General features: G+C 37.7%; 1 protein-coding gene across 1 annotated transcript in view; it reads right to left on the reverse strand.

The window, feature by feature from the left end:
- Window positions 1-2,266: 2,266 nt before the first annotated feature.
- Window positions 2,267-16,502, reverse strand: part of LOC104546225 (uncharacterized protein C20orf26-like) — a 25,896-nt gene continuing 11,660 nt past the window's right edge. Inside the window, exons 6-11 of the mRNA XM_010191562.1 lie at window positions 15,539-15,671; window positions 13,325-13,478; window positions 8,994-9,085; window positions 7,702-7,856; window positions 4,480-4,519; window positions 2,267-2,410 (exon numbers count right to left, since the gene is read on the reverse strand). Of these exons, the coding sequence (XP_010189864.1) occupies window positions 2,267-2,410; window positions 4,480-4,519; window positions 7,702-7,856; window positions 8,994-9,085; window positions 13,325-13,478; window positions 15,539-15,671 (718 nt within the window). The remainder of the gene's footprint in view (window positions 2,411-4,479; window positions 4,520-7,701; window positions 7,857-8,993; window positions 9,086-13,324; window positions 13,479-15,538; window positions 15,672-16,502) is intronic.

Raw genomic sequence — 16,502 nt, forward strand, 5'->3', positions numbered from 1 at the left:
ATGAAGGTCAGCAAGATGAGCAATATGGTTCACTCTGCAACCCATGAGCGTGCAGTCCTCCTGCTACTCCACTGAGCCCAGCAAGTGAGTTTTTCTCCCTATCTATGTACAAGAGAAGAAAGTTGTGCCAATAATGAACTACATTTTTAATATTATGAAAACCAGAGCATGCAAAAAATTAAAACCATTAAAAAAAAAATAAACCCACCAGATCTACGGTGAGTATGAAATAGTAGAAAGGACTATCCAAGGTCTGTGCTCATTTCTCTTCCAGTAATGAATTAACTCATTCTAAATGCCTGATTCCTTTGACTGCTCAGAAACCAGGATGCTATTATTATTATTACGCTTTTTAGTGAAAATGGATGGAAAGTATCCATTAAGCATTTTAGCCTACGCCTTGTCATCTGTTATTTTTTCTCCTGAAGTAGCAGATCTATACTTCCATTTGCTGCACTCTTGCTTTTTGTGTACTTAACACTTTTTCTTATTCCTTTTACAACCTTTACTAATCAGTATCTCATTTTGTGCCTGTGCCTCTTCTGATTTTGCCCTTTCATGTCTTCATATTCCCATCTTCTTACCCCCGTTTTTCTTTTAATCTATTTTCTGTGACTTCCTTTTCACTCACATGCCTTTTGAAAGCCCTTGGTGCAAGTACAATGTATTGATCTTTTACATCTTCATATTTTGGTTTTATCTAAGAGAGTAAGTATCTGCTGTTGTGCACCAAGTTTTTTGTTTTTCAGAAACTTTCTAAAGGCCTCATCTGGTTTCTTCCATAGCTTTTCTGATCCTGAACTTCAACTAAAGTCTACTTTTCCTTACTTTCCTGCACAGCTGCAGGGGCATTTGGAAAACGTTACTCATGACCCTGTACTGTGTTCATGGAAGGGCTGGTATCATTTGGAATATGCACAATTTAATCAGAATTGTAAGGGTTTTTTTTAACAGAAGTCTTGATAACAAGTTTAATTTTGACCAAAATCGCAAGGGGATGTATGACTACCAATCCTACTGGTGGATTAATGAACAGCTGTGGCTGAGATTAACAGGAATTACTCCAGTGGCTTTCCTTTCAGCCAGCTGGATTCTTACATAGTACACAGAAGCCCAATTCCAGCCCGTGGTAAAAACCTTCTGCATAGGTCCAAGAGTAGCTGGCCCGTTCCTGCATAAGCTATTTGTATACCATCAAAGGTGATTAAGTATGCAATTAAAACAGAAGTATTTCTCTGAAATAGCACAATATTTAGCTACATTAAGACCAAAAAAAAAAGAAAACCTCTAACTGTGCCACAGATTAAGCTTGGTGTTTGGGCCAGTATAGGCTTGTTATACAAACAAAGCATTGGAAAACTCATACCATGTAATAGAAGTCATAATAAGAGAGGTTTTGTGTCCCAGTTCACCAGTATTTCAGACTACAGAAGCATTCAAAGTATCACAGAAATTGAAAGGTATGAAATAAATGATACAACACCAAAAAAAAAAAGAGAGCAATTATATAAAATACTCAACAAGATTACTGCTGTGTCCTGCATGTTTCAGAAATGCGTTATTGCACTTCTCTTAAGAGTTATACCACGTTTCCAAGACTTAAATCTACACCAGGCCTTGAGTATCAATGTTATGCAACCTAACCTGAGTCTGAAGGGCCAAACACTGCACCATGTTTCTCTACTGGCCTTGTTCTACAATGAGGTAACTTGCAGAAGCTAAGTTGATCGGTACCAACAATCGTCTTCATTAAGTTAGTACTAAATATACAAATTATAAATTAATCTTGTCATTGCACTTTTTGTTTTTACTTAAAGGAAACTATATCAAAATGCTGGCAGTCAGAAGACTGCTGGCTTTTACATTTTTAGTTATATCATTTTTTGTTTCATTAAAAATCATGTTACTACTTGATTTTACTGAAAATATAAGGCTATTTCTACACTGTCTAGTATAGTGCTGTGTAGAGACACTGAGTAGGCTTAGGATTCACTCCAGAACAGGAAGCAAGACAGCTGCAGTAGTACTGCTAAAGACTAAGTTATTTAGCTCTGTGCCTAATTGCTCTAGGCACAGTCCTGTGCTATTCAACTGTACTGTTCTGGGGACTCAAGCTGCCATTTTTGCAAGATGTTGTGCTGTACTGTGCAGAATACCAGCTTGGTCTGACATAACAAAGGAATACCCATCTGGTGCCAGGTTGGATGACGCAAGTATATTACATAAAAATAGCTCTGAGTACATAATGTGTTACAAGGCACACAACTCACTTGAGCAATCCTGCACGGTGGAACACATAAAGCTCACGACCAAGATTGGAAGTACAGAAGGGGACAACTCGAACAAAACTCTGGATCAGGTGGAACTCTGGTACATGATGTGGTACAAGGATGACACAGAAGTCTCTGTCCTGAAAAAGATTTGCAGACAATAAAGGCTCTTGGTGATCTAAATGTAAGTGTTACACAAAAGTTTCTGACTGGAGGGAACAGAAAGAAAACAAACTGACTGCAGTACTTACAATGCACGTACACTCTAAGTGTTGCTCTACCTAGATGGCTTGATGCCAGGAGAAAGGAACTGATGACCTCAACATTAAGTTGGCTCACAGAAATGGGTCTTTTAGCTCCCATAGTAAAGACTTAGTAGTTAATATCCTGATATTCCCTAGAGGTCCTTTCTTTCCACCTCCCCTCTTCCTCAATAGAACAGCATATTTCAGCTGGAAGGGGCCTACAATGATCACAGAGTCTGATGTGCTGCTTAGGGACATGGTTTAGTGGTCAAGTTGGCAGTGCTAGGTCAATGGTTGGACTCTGATCTTAAAGGTCTTTTTCAAACTAAGTGATTCTAACTGCCCGGTAGGAACATTATCTCTTTTAGCCACACTTTTAGGGCTAACATTTTCCCTTAAAAGGTCCTTTTTTCTACCTTACTATTCTTCTGTAGGGACATTTTAGAACAATGTCTGTCTGTCTGGGATCTTTTGCACCTTTGCAGCCAAGTGAGACCACCAACTAGAGCAGTATATCCTAAAATGCTGACCAAACAGCCAGTGTGTGCCCACAGATTGACTTTGCACTGCAGGCACAGAAGACCTGATGAATGCAAGTTTCTATATGTGTAGCAGTGACCCACTTGTCCCAAATTTGGCACTGCTGGCATGCAAGCACTTCAGGGTGCACACACATAAAAGATGCAGTGACCCACTTGTCCCAAATCTGGCACTGCTGGCATGCAAGCACTTCAGGGTGCACACACATAAAAGATGCACCGTATGGGCAGTCAATGTAATTGCTCAGAGACCTGTGCTGTAAAGGCTGCAGAGGTGCAAAGGAATGCAGGAATCTTTGTTGAACACTTTCAGATGAAAGAGAGCATCCTCTGGAGATAAAACCACATACCACAAATAACTTTATAGTTTCAAACTGTTCAAGCACTCCCTTCCACCAGAGTCTCTCCTACCCCTTTTTATTGAATCCATGCTTTAAGATAATATCACTGCACACAGGGATGTTGAAGGACTCTGACAATTCAGGAAGACACTTCATGCAGCATGATACACGCTGAGATTCTCAAGTAGCACATATCTGGAAGATGTTTAATTGGTTTATTCTGGCTGATTATTCTACAGTATCTTTTCAGTAGAAAGATATTCTTTGAATCTTGTTCCTTTTCTTCTATTTAAGCACACTATGTGATTGATTTTTCTCACTATACCTGGTGACATTTTGTTTCAAGAAATGACAGGTACATTGGTGGATAAATTACTTAAAGAGATTTGAAGTGTTTCCTGTGTTCACTTTCTCCAGAATTTTCTTTAGTGAAAGCAGCACTGTTGAACATGCTGATATTTAGGGCCTAGTCTGTATCTCTGGTCACCAAGGCTTGTCTCTAAAGGTTACTACTAGGCAGTAATTTACAGTGTGAATTTACAATACACTGCAGTGTGCATTAGGAATGTCTCAGACAGTGGACTTTGTTGTCTCAGATAAAGACTTATCACACAGGGTTAATGTGAAATAGCTACTGCACTCTAAATTAACATCATTATTTGCTGCATAAAAACCTTCAGTGCTACTGTTTAGGCTATATGTAAATAGTATGAATTTCGTGAACACTGCTGTTTTCTAGGCTTTAACTCCATTTCCTTTAAGGTATTTTCCTTAATTTTATTTTTAATTTAGGTACAGTCTGGATCTATAGATGATTTAAAGGAGTTTGAAATATTTGCTTTCTAAATTTGCATCTCAGAAAAGTCCCTGTGGAACATAAATGAAGGACTTACCTATGCAATACCTAAAGCCCAGAAGCAGCCAAGGAGAGGAGTCAGACTCTTCTGGGTAACCAGTCACAGCATAATCCCGTGAGTCATCGACTTACTCAAGCGTCATATCTAAATATTCTGGCTGAGAACTGCACTACCATCCCATCACACAAACACATGCATACAAACTTTAAAACTTTAATTATACATACTGGAAAAAGCTTGAAAACATAAGGCAAAAAATCCAGCGATCTGCAACCAAGAGTAAACATTGTTAAATAAAGCACATATCAGATCGATCCTACACATTTCAATATTTACATCCTCATAAATGCAAGGAATATTTATTCACAGCACTAATCAGACAGTCCTGTTAGTTCATCATTAATGAACTGCAGATGTTGCATGCGGCACATCAGTCGTTGACTTTTAATGTTTAAAGCATCACTATTAACAAGAAACCCAAATGTTTTAAATAATATCAAAACATTAGGCTCTTCACCAAAAGGAAAAAAATATTACTCTCATATTGTTGTCTCCAACATTTCTCAGAATTCATTCATGGACTGTCAGAGCAGCATTAGCGTACCGCAAACATTAATGGAGGTTACAATCAGTTGTTGCTGTGTTCCACAGTATTTTCATTCAGTACCAAGAGTTCTGTCACTATCCACTTAGTAAACCTATCCAATGTACTTTATCAGACTAACAGGAACATCAATACTTTGAAATTGTTTCTGAACACTTTACTTCTTTCCACTTCTTACCTACTGGTTTAGAGTAATTCCACTCTCTTTTCCATGGTGACAGTGAAATGTGAAATCTGAGTTTAAAAAGACATGAGAAATCTAACAAATTCTTTCTGTTTCTCCTATATGTACAGATATCAAAGAGCTCTAAACCCATCAAATAGAGTTATGCTGAAGCTTTGTAACATATTTTTCCACTGTACAAAATGTGTCTTTTGGAGAAATTAAATAGGGATATACATTACTTAAAAATACTGGTAAAACATCTTCTCCATCCAGACCTGTAATTAAGTTCCCTTTAATTACTTCATTAATAATATTACTGAAAAGAGAAATAATTTCCAATTAAAATATCTATGATTGTATGAAAACTTTTTTAAAAGCTATAAATACAGATCTGGAATAGGGTACTATATATTCACCTATATAATACATAATTATGACTAATCAATAGACTAGCTAAACACGGGAAAGGAAAGTGCCATCGCAATGTAGTTTTCTATTCTGTGGCATCCAGCACCTTCCTGATAGCAAGGAACACAAGAATGGAAGGAGATTTTTCAGGGAGCTTAAAAAGTTATCAAATATCTGCAGATACAACAGCAATTCAGTTCTTTTGCATTTCATTGTCAATGCACAAACAAGCACATAACAGCTCTAGATTCAAGAGATGGAAACATTTAGCAATTTTGCTGGGTAACACAAATTCCCCAGCAGTAAACTTCCCTTGAGGGCCGAGATGCAATCATACCTATGCTGCAACCAAACTACTGTTTCCGGATCCACGCTGTGCAGGGTCAGCAGTAACTTCTTCAGGACAAGATGCTGAGATACAGTCAGGATTACCTCATGCCATCCTTCCAAACGTATTTGCTTTTCTAATGTTTCTTTTACAAACAGGTGGACCAAGCAAATGCACACGAAGGAAGCATACAAGCAAAGTATTTGAAAACACCATGATCTGCAGATTCCCCAGCTCTGAGGAGAGGATCTTGCATGAGTGTTAATCTTTGAATAAGTCTTCAGAAAGGAATGCTATCTTTTCCACAGATACCCATCTTGGAATCCAAACTGTCCCGGTGGTCTCCAGAGAAAAAAGAAAGAGACTGCAGTGTTCAACGATAAACACTGTGAACATATCTTGAACAGAAACAAAACTGGTGCATATGAAGGGTAGAATGCCAGAAGAGTGCAACAAAAAAAAGTGACAGATCCTTATCTAAAGCAGGATGCTATGAGCAGAGAACTCTACTAGTGTACAGAGAGGTTATTTCCTGACATAGTTACAGATAACTGCTTCGAATTGCTATTTCAGCATAATGAAGTCATTCTCGAGCAAGTCCTTCACCTCAGTATTATTTAAAAACAAAGTTATTTTCTTCTAGAATAATTATCTTGTTTTAATTTTGTTTTAGACCAGATTGTCCATAAATGAATTATTCTGGAATGGACTCTCTGCAGTGTAACTGTTCTATTGTATGTTGTTGATCAGTGTTTCTAAGTACATCACAGGCTTCTAGCACTGCCTTTCTCTCTCTAATGAATTCGAGCTATATTACTCAGTAAATATGTACCAAGAAGGCTATGTGTTTGCTTTGCTTTAGTAACTTAAGATATTTGCATTTGTAGCAGATTCAGAGTGTTTAATCCCTTTGGAAAGGTCCCCTCCTTCATCAAGAAACAGCTTAATAAATGGAATTAGTTTTCAAGGAGTTCTGAATTTTCTTCTGAGTTTTCAAGGAAGTTTATTGCTAAATTTCTTTTAAGCCAGGTAAGTTCAGATGTTGTCAGTCATGAACGACTATTACTACAAGTAGAAGGATGTTTCTTCAAATGGTACCACAGTTGTCAGACTTATCTACAAAGTCAGTGCTACTGATACGCTGTGTCTCTAGAAATTACATGTATTTTAAAGTGTGGAAGATCTTGGGTGTGCTCAGCCTCTTTCTGTCTCTTTTTCTAAGTATCTCCATGTTTTATTTTTCTTTCTAGGATCTATAAACAAAAGCAGGGTGCATTTACAATCAGAAAGGGACAAGTTCTTGGAGAAGCTTTTACTGATGTGGTTAAGTATAGGTTCTCTCTTGAAGGGTGCAGAGAAATTTGGGGGAAAAAAAATGCCAAAACCACATTTATAGATCTATTCTACTTGACAAGATCTAAGGGTTTAAGGTCAGCAGAAGCAATCATTTTAAGATTAAAAAGCCTTTGTCTTTCCTCTGCTGTAGTGGATTCTAGAAAACTGAATCCATTCTCTCAGTGATGGAAGAGTGAGTGTTTAGAAGTGAGAAAATATAACTGCAGAGTTAAAAACAGCTTCATTGCCCCATGAGCAGAGATGACCAGTAGCATAACGTCTAGCTCTTTTAGACTTAGTCAGCTTTGGAATGAACATTTCTTCAGAGGAAGAAGTGGCCTTCTTCCGCAATTTCAACCAGCGGTTTTCCAACAAAAAAAGTTTCTTAACTCTTTGTCCACACAGTCCTACCAGAGATAGGAAGCTGCAGCTGGAGGTTGAAAATTTCAGTAAGTTAGTAATGAAGTTAAAAGAGAAATTAAAAAAGAGGCCAGAAAAGAAAAATCCAACAGAACTACAGCCGGTGCTGTCACTTTCAGATTTGTCCTAAAAACATAATATTGAATGTTATGAAATTAGGAAAGCAGTAACTATTCATCCATACTTACCTAGCTTCATGGTCCTCATCAATACAAAACAGACGGATACAGAAAGCATTTGAAGTTCCTCTGTATACTGGACGAAAAGCATCTTCTTCCTCAGTCTTGAGGAGGGGTGTTGCTGAGGCTTTGAAATCTTTGCCTCTGGTAATGGCTCCATCTTTCTGCAATAATCATAGACAAATGATCACTTAAAACATTTCAGAAAATATTTAATGTTTTAATTAAAAGGCTTTGCATCATTCCTATCTTATAACATTCCAAGCAGACATACAAGGATGTATTTTTTTTACTTGTCACATTTTGACAAACACAGAAGTTCAAGGGGGTATTTTTAATACAACAGCTACCTGTTTCTGACACACTAGATAAAAGTAACCTTTAAAAATATATACATTCTTGCTGAAGGGCAATATATTAAAACACTACTGGTTACCATTAGAATCCCTTTGTGAGGCAATAAAATATCTTTCAGATATGTTTCTGAACAAGAATTTGTTTTCAGTATGAAAGTTACAGATACGTTAAAGAAAATGAGATCCATGAAGATAATATTGTGGAAATGGAAATGAACAGTAATGAGAAGAACTAGAGCAGCTTTGATACAGTACTGAGAGAGAGACTAGAGACAGATGCAATCACTTAAAGTTTCTTGGGATGAATTGTCTGCTGATTTATGCTGCACCAACACATTTCATATTAACACTCTTATCAGGTCAAGCTTCACTCAACAGAAGAGGCACAGGTAGAACATGTGCCCTTTAACTTCTACACATTACAGGGGAAAACTGAAGCCATGTTGCTGCTTTTCAGCTTTGGTAGCTTTCCGTCAGTAGCAGATTTTTAGCTGAGTAACACAGTCAAGTCAAAATCTCAGGACTCACAGATCTTCAGAATAAGATGACTCTTGCCCTGTCTGTTACAGGAATGCTCTCTCTCCACTTTGGCAGAGAAGCCTGCTCGAAGTTGTGTTTCCACACACCTTTACTCAGCAGCAGACCTGCACAAACAGACCCCTATCCTTTTTCTCCTCTTAGTGCCTTTATTCCCACCCCCAAGCTGTTTGGCTGTTCATGTGGAACTGGATGGGAAAACTCACCTAATTAATAATTATAACCACCTCTATCCAGATCCTAGCTAGAACAGCTTCTGATCTAGGCACAACAGTAGATGTAAGTGTGAGCTCAAGCAGAGGACAGTGCAGGAGTGGAAATAATAAGCATTGCTTGTTCTAGTAGACTCCATCTTTGCTTTAAATTAGCTTTTAAAGTTATCAGCACTGCTGTGTACAGTGGTATTACCTGCACAGCTGCATCCTGATCATGAATATGTTCAAGGTTTTGAGATGAAACAGCCTCTGTTTCTTGATTTGTTTGGTTGCTTTTATCTTCATCTGAGTAATGAAAAACAATAGATGCATCTGGCTTAAAAATGCAAGTTTAACCCTCAGAATCACAGCAATAACTGAGGAGTGTGTCAGACTACTTCTATAGAAAGGTTTCTTTATTTTTAACAATCACAGTTAAAATAGACCCTCCTACAGTTACTTGGCTAGAACTTCATTAGACTGTTTGATCTCAATGCAAAAATCAGAGAACTGGTTATAAAAGAAGAATGGAACAAGACACAGTTTGAAAGCAATTCCTAACTCGTGTATTATATGTAATAAATTCTTACCCTATCTTTTACCCTAAAATGAGTCATTAGTGTACTGAGTGGTATCTTAAACCCTGAGCCTGCTGCTAACTTGTTTTCTGATGATCAGAAGCAAGGGCTTTTGATTCTCAGATTAGTTCTCCTAACAGAACTGAAATTCAGAATAAATCCTAGTCAAGCCAGAACCTTTACTTACTGAGACAAGAAACAGGGATTTTAATTCCCTTCACAGTTGCTAAACCTCATTAGCTCTCTAAACTCTGTTTTACTTCTTATAAAAGGTGGTCGCTCTTCCATCAATCTTTGTCAGTTTGTCCTCTCACTTTGACCCAAGACTCTGCATGATGGACCATCCTACCATCCGCAATAACATTACAGTAACATTCTAGTCTAGCTCATTCCAACCTAAGTAATAATATTTTTGTGGGCAAACAGAAAACCAAGGTTATAGGATACAATTACTTGTAGCCATCAAATCAATATTTAAACATTGTCTGCCATGATACACACATGTACGATGCAATACATATATTTTTTTATATACAGACATGTGCACACACAGCATATATATACAGTATCTCTGGTCAAGTGCTTAAGTCAATTAAAGCAAGCTTCCCAGTTTGTTTTAATATGTAAAAATAAAGCCTGAAAATAAGCTTTCACTAATAAACTCTTGAGGTGTAGGTACCACTTCTGCAGAAAACTCATCAGGCCAGGACATGGTTGGATTTGAAAGCTCCAGTAACACAAGGAAGTTCAAGTTTCTGAGCTCCAGGAGGAAGAAAAACAAATTCAAAAAACCCAGCACAACAAAATTCTTCACTTTTCTCTCTGAACTCTACCTTGGGAAACCCATTTAAGCTACGTACACCCACATAACAGATTTCTAAAAATATGAAGAAATGCTTATCTGAAAATCTGTTTCTTTGTTAGTAGAAAAGAATGCAGATGCAACATGCAGGGCAAGAAGAAACACAAGGGTTAGAAACCATGGTTTCTCCAGGGGTATCACAGATGTGAGACTTCACAGAAATGATCAAATGTCATCTTGATTAACCCAGCTACATTTCTCATTATAAACAGCCTTGCAGGTGTCAGAAGTTAATTAATACAAGCCTCTTGTCATGTAAATATTGATATGTTGTTTCTGACTTTATAGGAAAATTAAATCCCTTAATGGCTCCACCATCCACTACTGTCAAACGTAGCTGCATCACTGTTTACACATAGGCTGTACACAAGTGACTGGGAAGAACATAAATATTGTTGCACTAAATGAAGTAAGGAACATGAACAAAGAGAAAATTAAAATAATTCAGTGATTGCTGGGTTGTTAGCAGAGTTAACAGTCAGCAGGATCAAGAAGCCAGTTCACCATAAGCCTGATGAAAAGCCCTTGAATCATTCCCACTGCACCATAATGTTTTCTAGCTACTAATTCATGACACCATATAGAGTAACATCCAAATTACTGTAATTACCCTGAAACGTAAGTGGCATATCAATATTGTGTTAATGTCGGATTTTTGTATACTCTTTCACTATTATTCAGTATTACATTTTGAAAGGAAAAATAATATCAACCTGTGGTCTCTACTTACTAGCTAAAGAGCTTGAAAAAATATCCTTAGTATGGTTTTGTTTTTTCATGTGGGAACATAAAATTACTCTACAAAGGAATGCAGCTTGCATTTTAAATTCTCAGCCTTTGAATTCATTAAAAGAAAGTCCACATCCTCTACTGATGTAAAGCTTTTCATCTAAACTGTTTGAAAAATATAGACTTCTTGTTCATAGTCATGTCAAATGTGTAACAAAAAGAATAGCTGTTTATAGAATACCTATCGTATAAAGCATGTATTTTCAATAAACCATAACAAACTTCTGTAACTTGTGACAAGCTAATGCTTATTGAACTGGTATTACAAATTAGAGTAATAATAGTATATGTTTGATTTTTTTGTTTCCTCTTTCCTTTTTCCTTTCTCTGAAATGCAACTACCACAGCCTTTAGTTTAATCTCTCTCTTTTTGGCCATACTGGGCAGGTATAAACAACGAGTGACAATGTTTCAGGACAACCAACACTTCTTAAAATGTTATAATTGTTTGTTTACATTTTAAAATGTAGAAAGCAACAACAATAATTTTAATTATTATTAAGTGATAACAGAAATAATATTCCTCAGCAGTGTATAGCCATGAGCTAACTCTAATTTTACTATTAAATTTCTAGTGGATCTCTTTGAAGAATAGTATCAGAGTCAGGTTCTCAGCTTACAATAGTCAAGTACCTTCTCAGGTGTCTGTCCTTGAGATCATCAATGATTTGTGCTCAAGCTATCTGGAAAAGCCTACAAATAATTATCTTTTTCCTCGGAGCTGCTCTTGTCATTCCAAATAGAGGGATACCACTGCTTTTAAAAACTTACTTGAAGGAAATGCACAGGACTGCAAACCAGTATCAGCCCTCAAAAAGAACAGATTTTAAACAGAGAGGAAAGAAGAGAGATAAACACGTGAGACTGCTAACCATGTTGCTTAACAAATTTCTGAAAAGCACTCACATACTAGGTTGACAAGAGTCACGTAAGAACCTGACTAGAACAGTTGATTATGCTAAGTTTTCACATTTACAACAAGTCTCAGATTTTCTAAATGTTAAAAAATATGTAACAGCTGTATTGTTAAAAACCTATAACCACATACTCACTAAAAGGCTCAGCAGCACAGAATTTGCCACACAATATGAGCCTACAGCCTGCAGTCCTTGCACAAGGAGAGCACACCCAAGTGTCTAAGGGTTTTACCAGAACCAGGTAGCATCACAGAATGGCTGAGGTTGGAAGGGGCCACTGGAGGCCATCCTGGCCAAGCCCTCTGCTCCAGCAGGGACACCCAGAGCAGACTGCCCAGGACTACGTCCCAGCCAGTTTTCAGGAGAGGCTACCGTGAGTGATCCTTCTTCCTCCCTCAGTCTCAGTTATGTTTCTACATACGTCTGAAATAACACTCCTGAAGCTCCAGGAGGAGATAGCTGGGTTCCTTCATCTCTTATTTGCAAGATGCTTCTTTGCAGGGGAGGGGAAGTCCACAGGAGCAGCTATAAAATCTTTTTTAGTTCCCTTTTCTCTTCCATGCCTGTCAGCTCCCAGATACCAGCTGGTGACTGCTCTGTAGCTCCCTAGTTGCCTTTTTCTGCCTGCTGCTTTGTGTTCAGACAAGCAGACATGTAACAACCTAACAGTGTTTCTTTTAATTCTATTACTGGTAATTAGTAGATAGCAAAATGTTGCCCTTCTGCACAAAAAGCCCTTTGACACTGAAAAATAAAGATGACAACTGTAAATCATTTACATGACACTTCTGTTCTACAAACAGATGACATATTCACATTACTGTTTTTTATCATTTGCAGTAAGGTGGCTTGTAGATGTGCTGTTGTATTGTGCTCAATATAAAAACAGAATAAAGAGACAGTCCCTGATCTCCCAAAATCTTGTAACCCAGAAGGCTGCAAACAATAAGAAAAGGGAGCAGAAATTGGACTACAAGGAAACAAGAAGACACAAGTAATTGGGACAACATAACAGCCACAGTTAACCAGCTGTTTAACCAGTTACTGACAGACAGCAGAACCAGATTTCAAAGTTAAGTCCTCAATTCATAGCACAACTATAGCTAACTGATAGAAAATATACCTGATGCTTTAGCTTTCCAAAACTTGAAACCTAGGTTTATCCCATACCTGGTACAGATCAGGTCCCCACAAACAACAGCTTTTGACTCAGAGACCAGCACTATCAAAATTTCTCTCCTGAACTAGAAAGCACCAGGCAAACTTCTCCAAGACAGATACATTCATTTCAGTTTTCTTGCTAGTAAACCTATATTTTCTTCCAACCTTTTACAAAGCCTATTCAGAAAGGACAAATAATTGCACCTTGAGTCTATCTAGCACTTTAGAATACAGATACCTTCTTCAATCCTTGGCTTCTGTGGCATATTGAGAATATCTTCAGGATGTGGTTTACAAAGACCATGGAAAGGCCTTAAGTCAAAGCACTCTTGAAACAAGGAAACATTTACTTGAGAACATAAGCTCATGAATCCCACTGCAATGTCTCCATTCTGAAACATAAAAGCAATGTCACACATATATAAAAGATGAGCATGTGATTTTAGGTCAAGACAAAAAAATTGAACAAAAAATTGCTTAAACATAAAATGACAGGACAAGGGGAAATGGGAGCAAGCTGAAGCATAGGAGGTTCAATCTGAACCTGAGGAAAAACTTTTTTACTGTAAGGGTTACAGAGCACTGGACCAGGCTGCCCAGAGAGGTTGTGGAGTCTCCTTCTCTGGAGACGTTCAAAACCCGCCTGGACGTGTTCCTGTGTGACCTAGTCTAGGTGATCCTGCTCTGGCAGGGGGGTTGACCTGGATGATCTTCAGAGCTCCCTTCCAACTCCTATCATTCTGTGATTCTGTGAAAAGTCACAGTGTTCCACCTCTGGCTGTGCATAACAGGAAAGTATAAAGGAACTATTTCAGCAAAAGTTAAATTTTTTTTTCCTGTAATGTGTGTATTAATTTCTGTAAATAAAATTGTGCTCAAACTGAATATTGTATTATATTTTCCTGTGAAAATCACTAATTCAAGAAAGCAATTATATAATAATAAACAGTATCTAATACAGTATATGGTATTATTTGCAGTAATTATAAGTGCTATATATTTTCAAGTTCTAAAAAAAAAAAATAAAAATCTAAGACTAATCTTTAAAAAAAAATATAAAAATGCCCTAGTGAGTATGAAGACGACAAGAACCCAACAATGCTAAAATGGCACGCTACTCTGTGTGTTTGACTAGTACTGAAAGTTTCCAGAAAGTTGCAGTCTTCAGAAAGAAATACACTCTGAAAAATGAGAATTGGTGGAGGTTTTTTGGCTTTAAGCTAAGATGACTCTAGAAGAAGAAAGCTCTTCAATTTTCAGTACTATATGCAACTTTCTGGTGAAACACACATAACAAAAAAATATTTCTTTCTTTAATACACATAATGGAAGCCTCCTTTATAAACATAATGAAAACTCAATGCTGGATTTGTATAGCTGTTTTATCAGACCATCAGCACTCCAATAAAAATAATAAAAGATAAAGTTTAATTTTTTTCCCCTCAAACAACAAGTGATTGTTTGTTTGCCTTGTTTGCGTAACTGAACAAAAGCTGGGTTGCTGCATTTGTCTGGCTGCTATGTAATTTTAGGCCCAAGGCTCAGCAGAGGCTGATTAACCAATCCATCTACCATATGTGCAAAAAGAGGTTGCCAGCTTCATTCTCTGCAGGGAAAATTGGCATCTATCTTGGTTCGTGTGGAGGTGTCTTTCCAATCTGCGGCAGCCGTAGCAAGTATAAACTATGAGGGCCTGAAACACCTTTCGCTGGTGTAATATTGAGCTATAAATGTACAATTGAAATGTATTATTTATAAAGATAGCCGTTTGTAATGTGCTATTACACTAATGGTTTATTGTTTCCCATTTGGCTTCCAATGGTAGTGATTACATGTTAAGGTTTTATAAAATCATTTGCTATAGAAAGCAGACTTCTGGAATTAAGTAGGTTATGCTGCCTATCAGCTTACAATACCACACACAATTACTAACACATGAAGATATTAACAGGAATTTTCAGCAGGCTAACTATTACCACTTCTTTCTTATTTAAATTAATTCCTGGGTTTCTGTCTTCAGTTCAGCAAAAACGTGCCTGCCTGAGCCAGTAGATGGGAAAAGTGTACAGCATTTCTAACTGTGAAAGTACTATTGGCTACTAGTTTTCACATGCAATATTAATTTTCACTGGGAATGAAAACTGGTCATCTATAATGCAAATGCCTAAATTGGCAACATAGTTTCTTCAGAAATTGGTGTGTTCCAATTACTTGAAAAAGGTCTACACAGCTACTGGGAATTGCTGCTTCATTTACTTAACCGGAGACATCACTCCTGAAGAAAAAACACAAAGAACCTGGCAGAGGACATTGTGTGTGTGCATGTCACAAATTCTACCTTCCAAAAGGGAGCTTGCTCTTTTTGTTCACTGAGCTGCAATGCAAGCACTCACCCTCACGCAACATCACTAATGTTACGATTGGACAAAACCAGAGCTCATGGCAGACTGACCTCACAAACAGCTACCTGGTTTTCTTCATCTAGACATCCTATGAGATCAGCAAGGAAATATTCACTATAGGCTTCTTTCAGAGTCTCACTCTGACGTGTCCAGATCTGCATGAGATCATCATAATCTTCCAACCTACAAAAAAAAGATTACGTCATGTCCTGAAGCTCTGCCATTAATTTGTCCCGATACTTCTGTTCTACTCTGTTAGCATATGGACAAATATTACAAATACCTGACCCAAAGCCTCCATCCACAAATAAACACACTAAGCTGGGAGTCTCAGCACCAAAGGAGAGACAGAACTACTTTCAAAAGCACAACTCACCTAAGATCTGGACTGCCCAATGGAGATGATTATCTCTTCCTAACAAAATACAAGGGCAGCCCAGTTCAAAATTCTCTTGCCTAAGGCATCTCAGGCTAGGTGGACCTGGGCTTTAGGCCTCATTTAAAGTAATTATATTCAGTGACCCCAATCATCAGTTGGCTAGAGTTGGCAGAGATCTCAAAAAACAACACCAATTAGAAAATTGCAGTTTAGAAAACCATTTTTTAAAAAGAAAAAAAAAAGAAAGAAAGAAAAAAGATTAAAATACTGCCTTTCTCTACGGGAGAAACAGTGCTGAGCACTGGCTAGATTACTGTTATTATCCCACAGCAGCGTGGGGGTCACCTGGCAGAAATCAAGCCATTATGCCTTTGTAAGGTCAAGTTAATGCTCCGCCATAGAAAAAGATACAAAGGCCAAAGTCCAATTATTCTATCCCTCTGCTTGTGACAGGCTTTCTGCATAGGTGGGAACTGTCGCACCAAGGCTTTAACTGCCTCCACTACTCCTGTCTGTTCTCCGTGCTGCTGGCACAAAAGCGGCCGGAGGCAATTTCCCATAAGTCCAAGTTTCAGTGTTAGACTCATATAGGCCCCATACTGCACAGATTTTTATTCAAATAGGCAAACTCTTTC

The sequence above is a fragment of the Mesitornis unicolor genome, unplaced genomic scaffold (genome assembly GCF_000695765.1).
Source record: "Mesitornis unicolor isolate BGI_N332 unplaced genomic scaffold, ASM69576v1 scaffold36459, whole genome shotgun sequence".
Taxonomy (NCBI): domain Eukaryota; kingdom Metazoa; phylum Chordata; class Aves; order Mesitornithiformes; family Mesitornithidae; genus Mesitornis; species Mesitornis unicolor.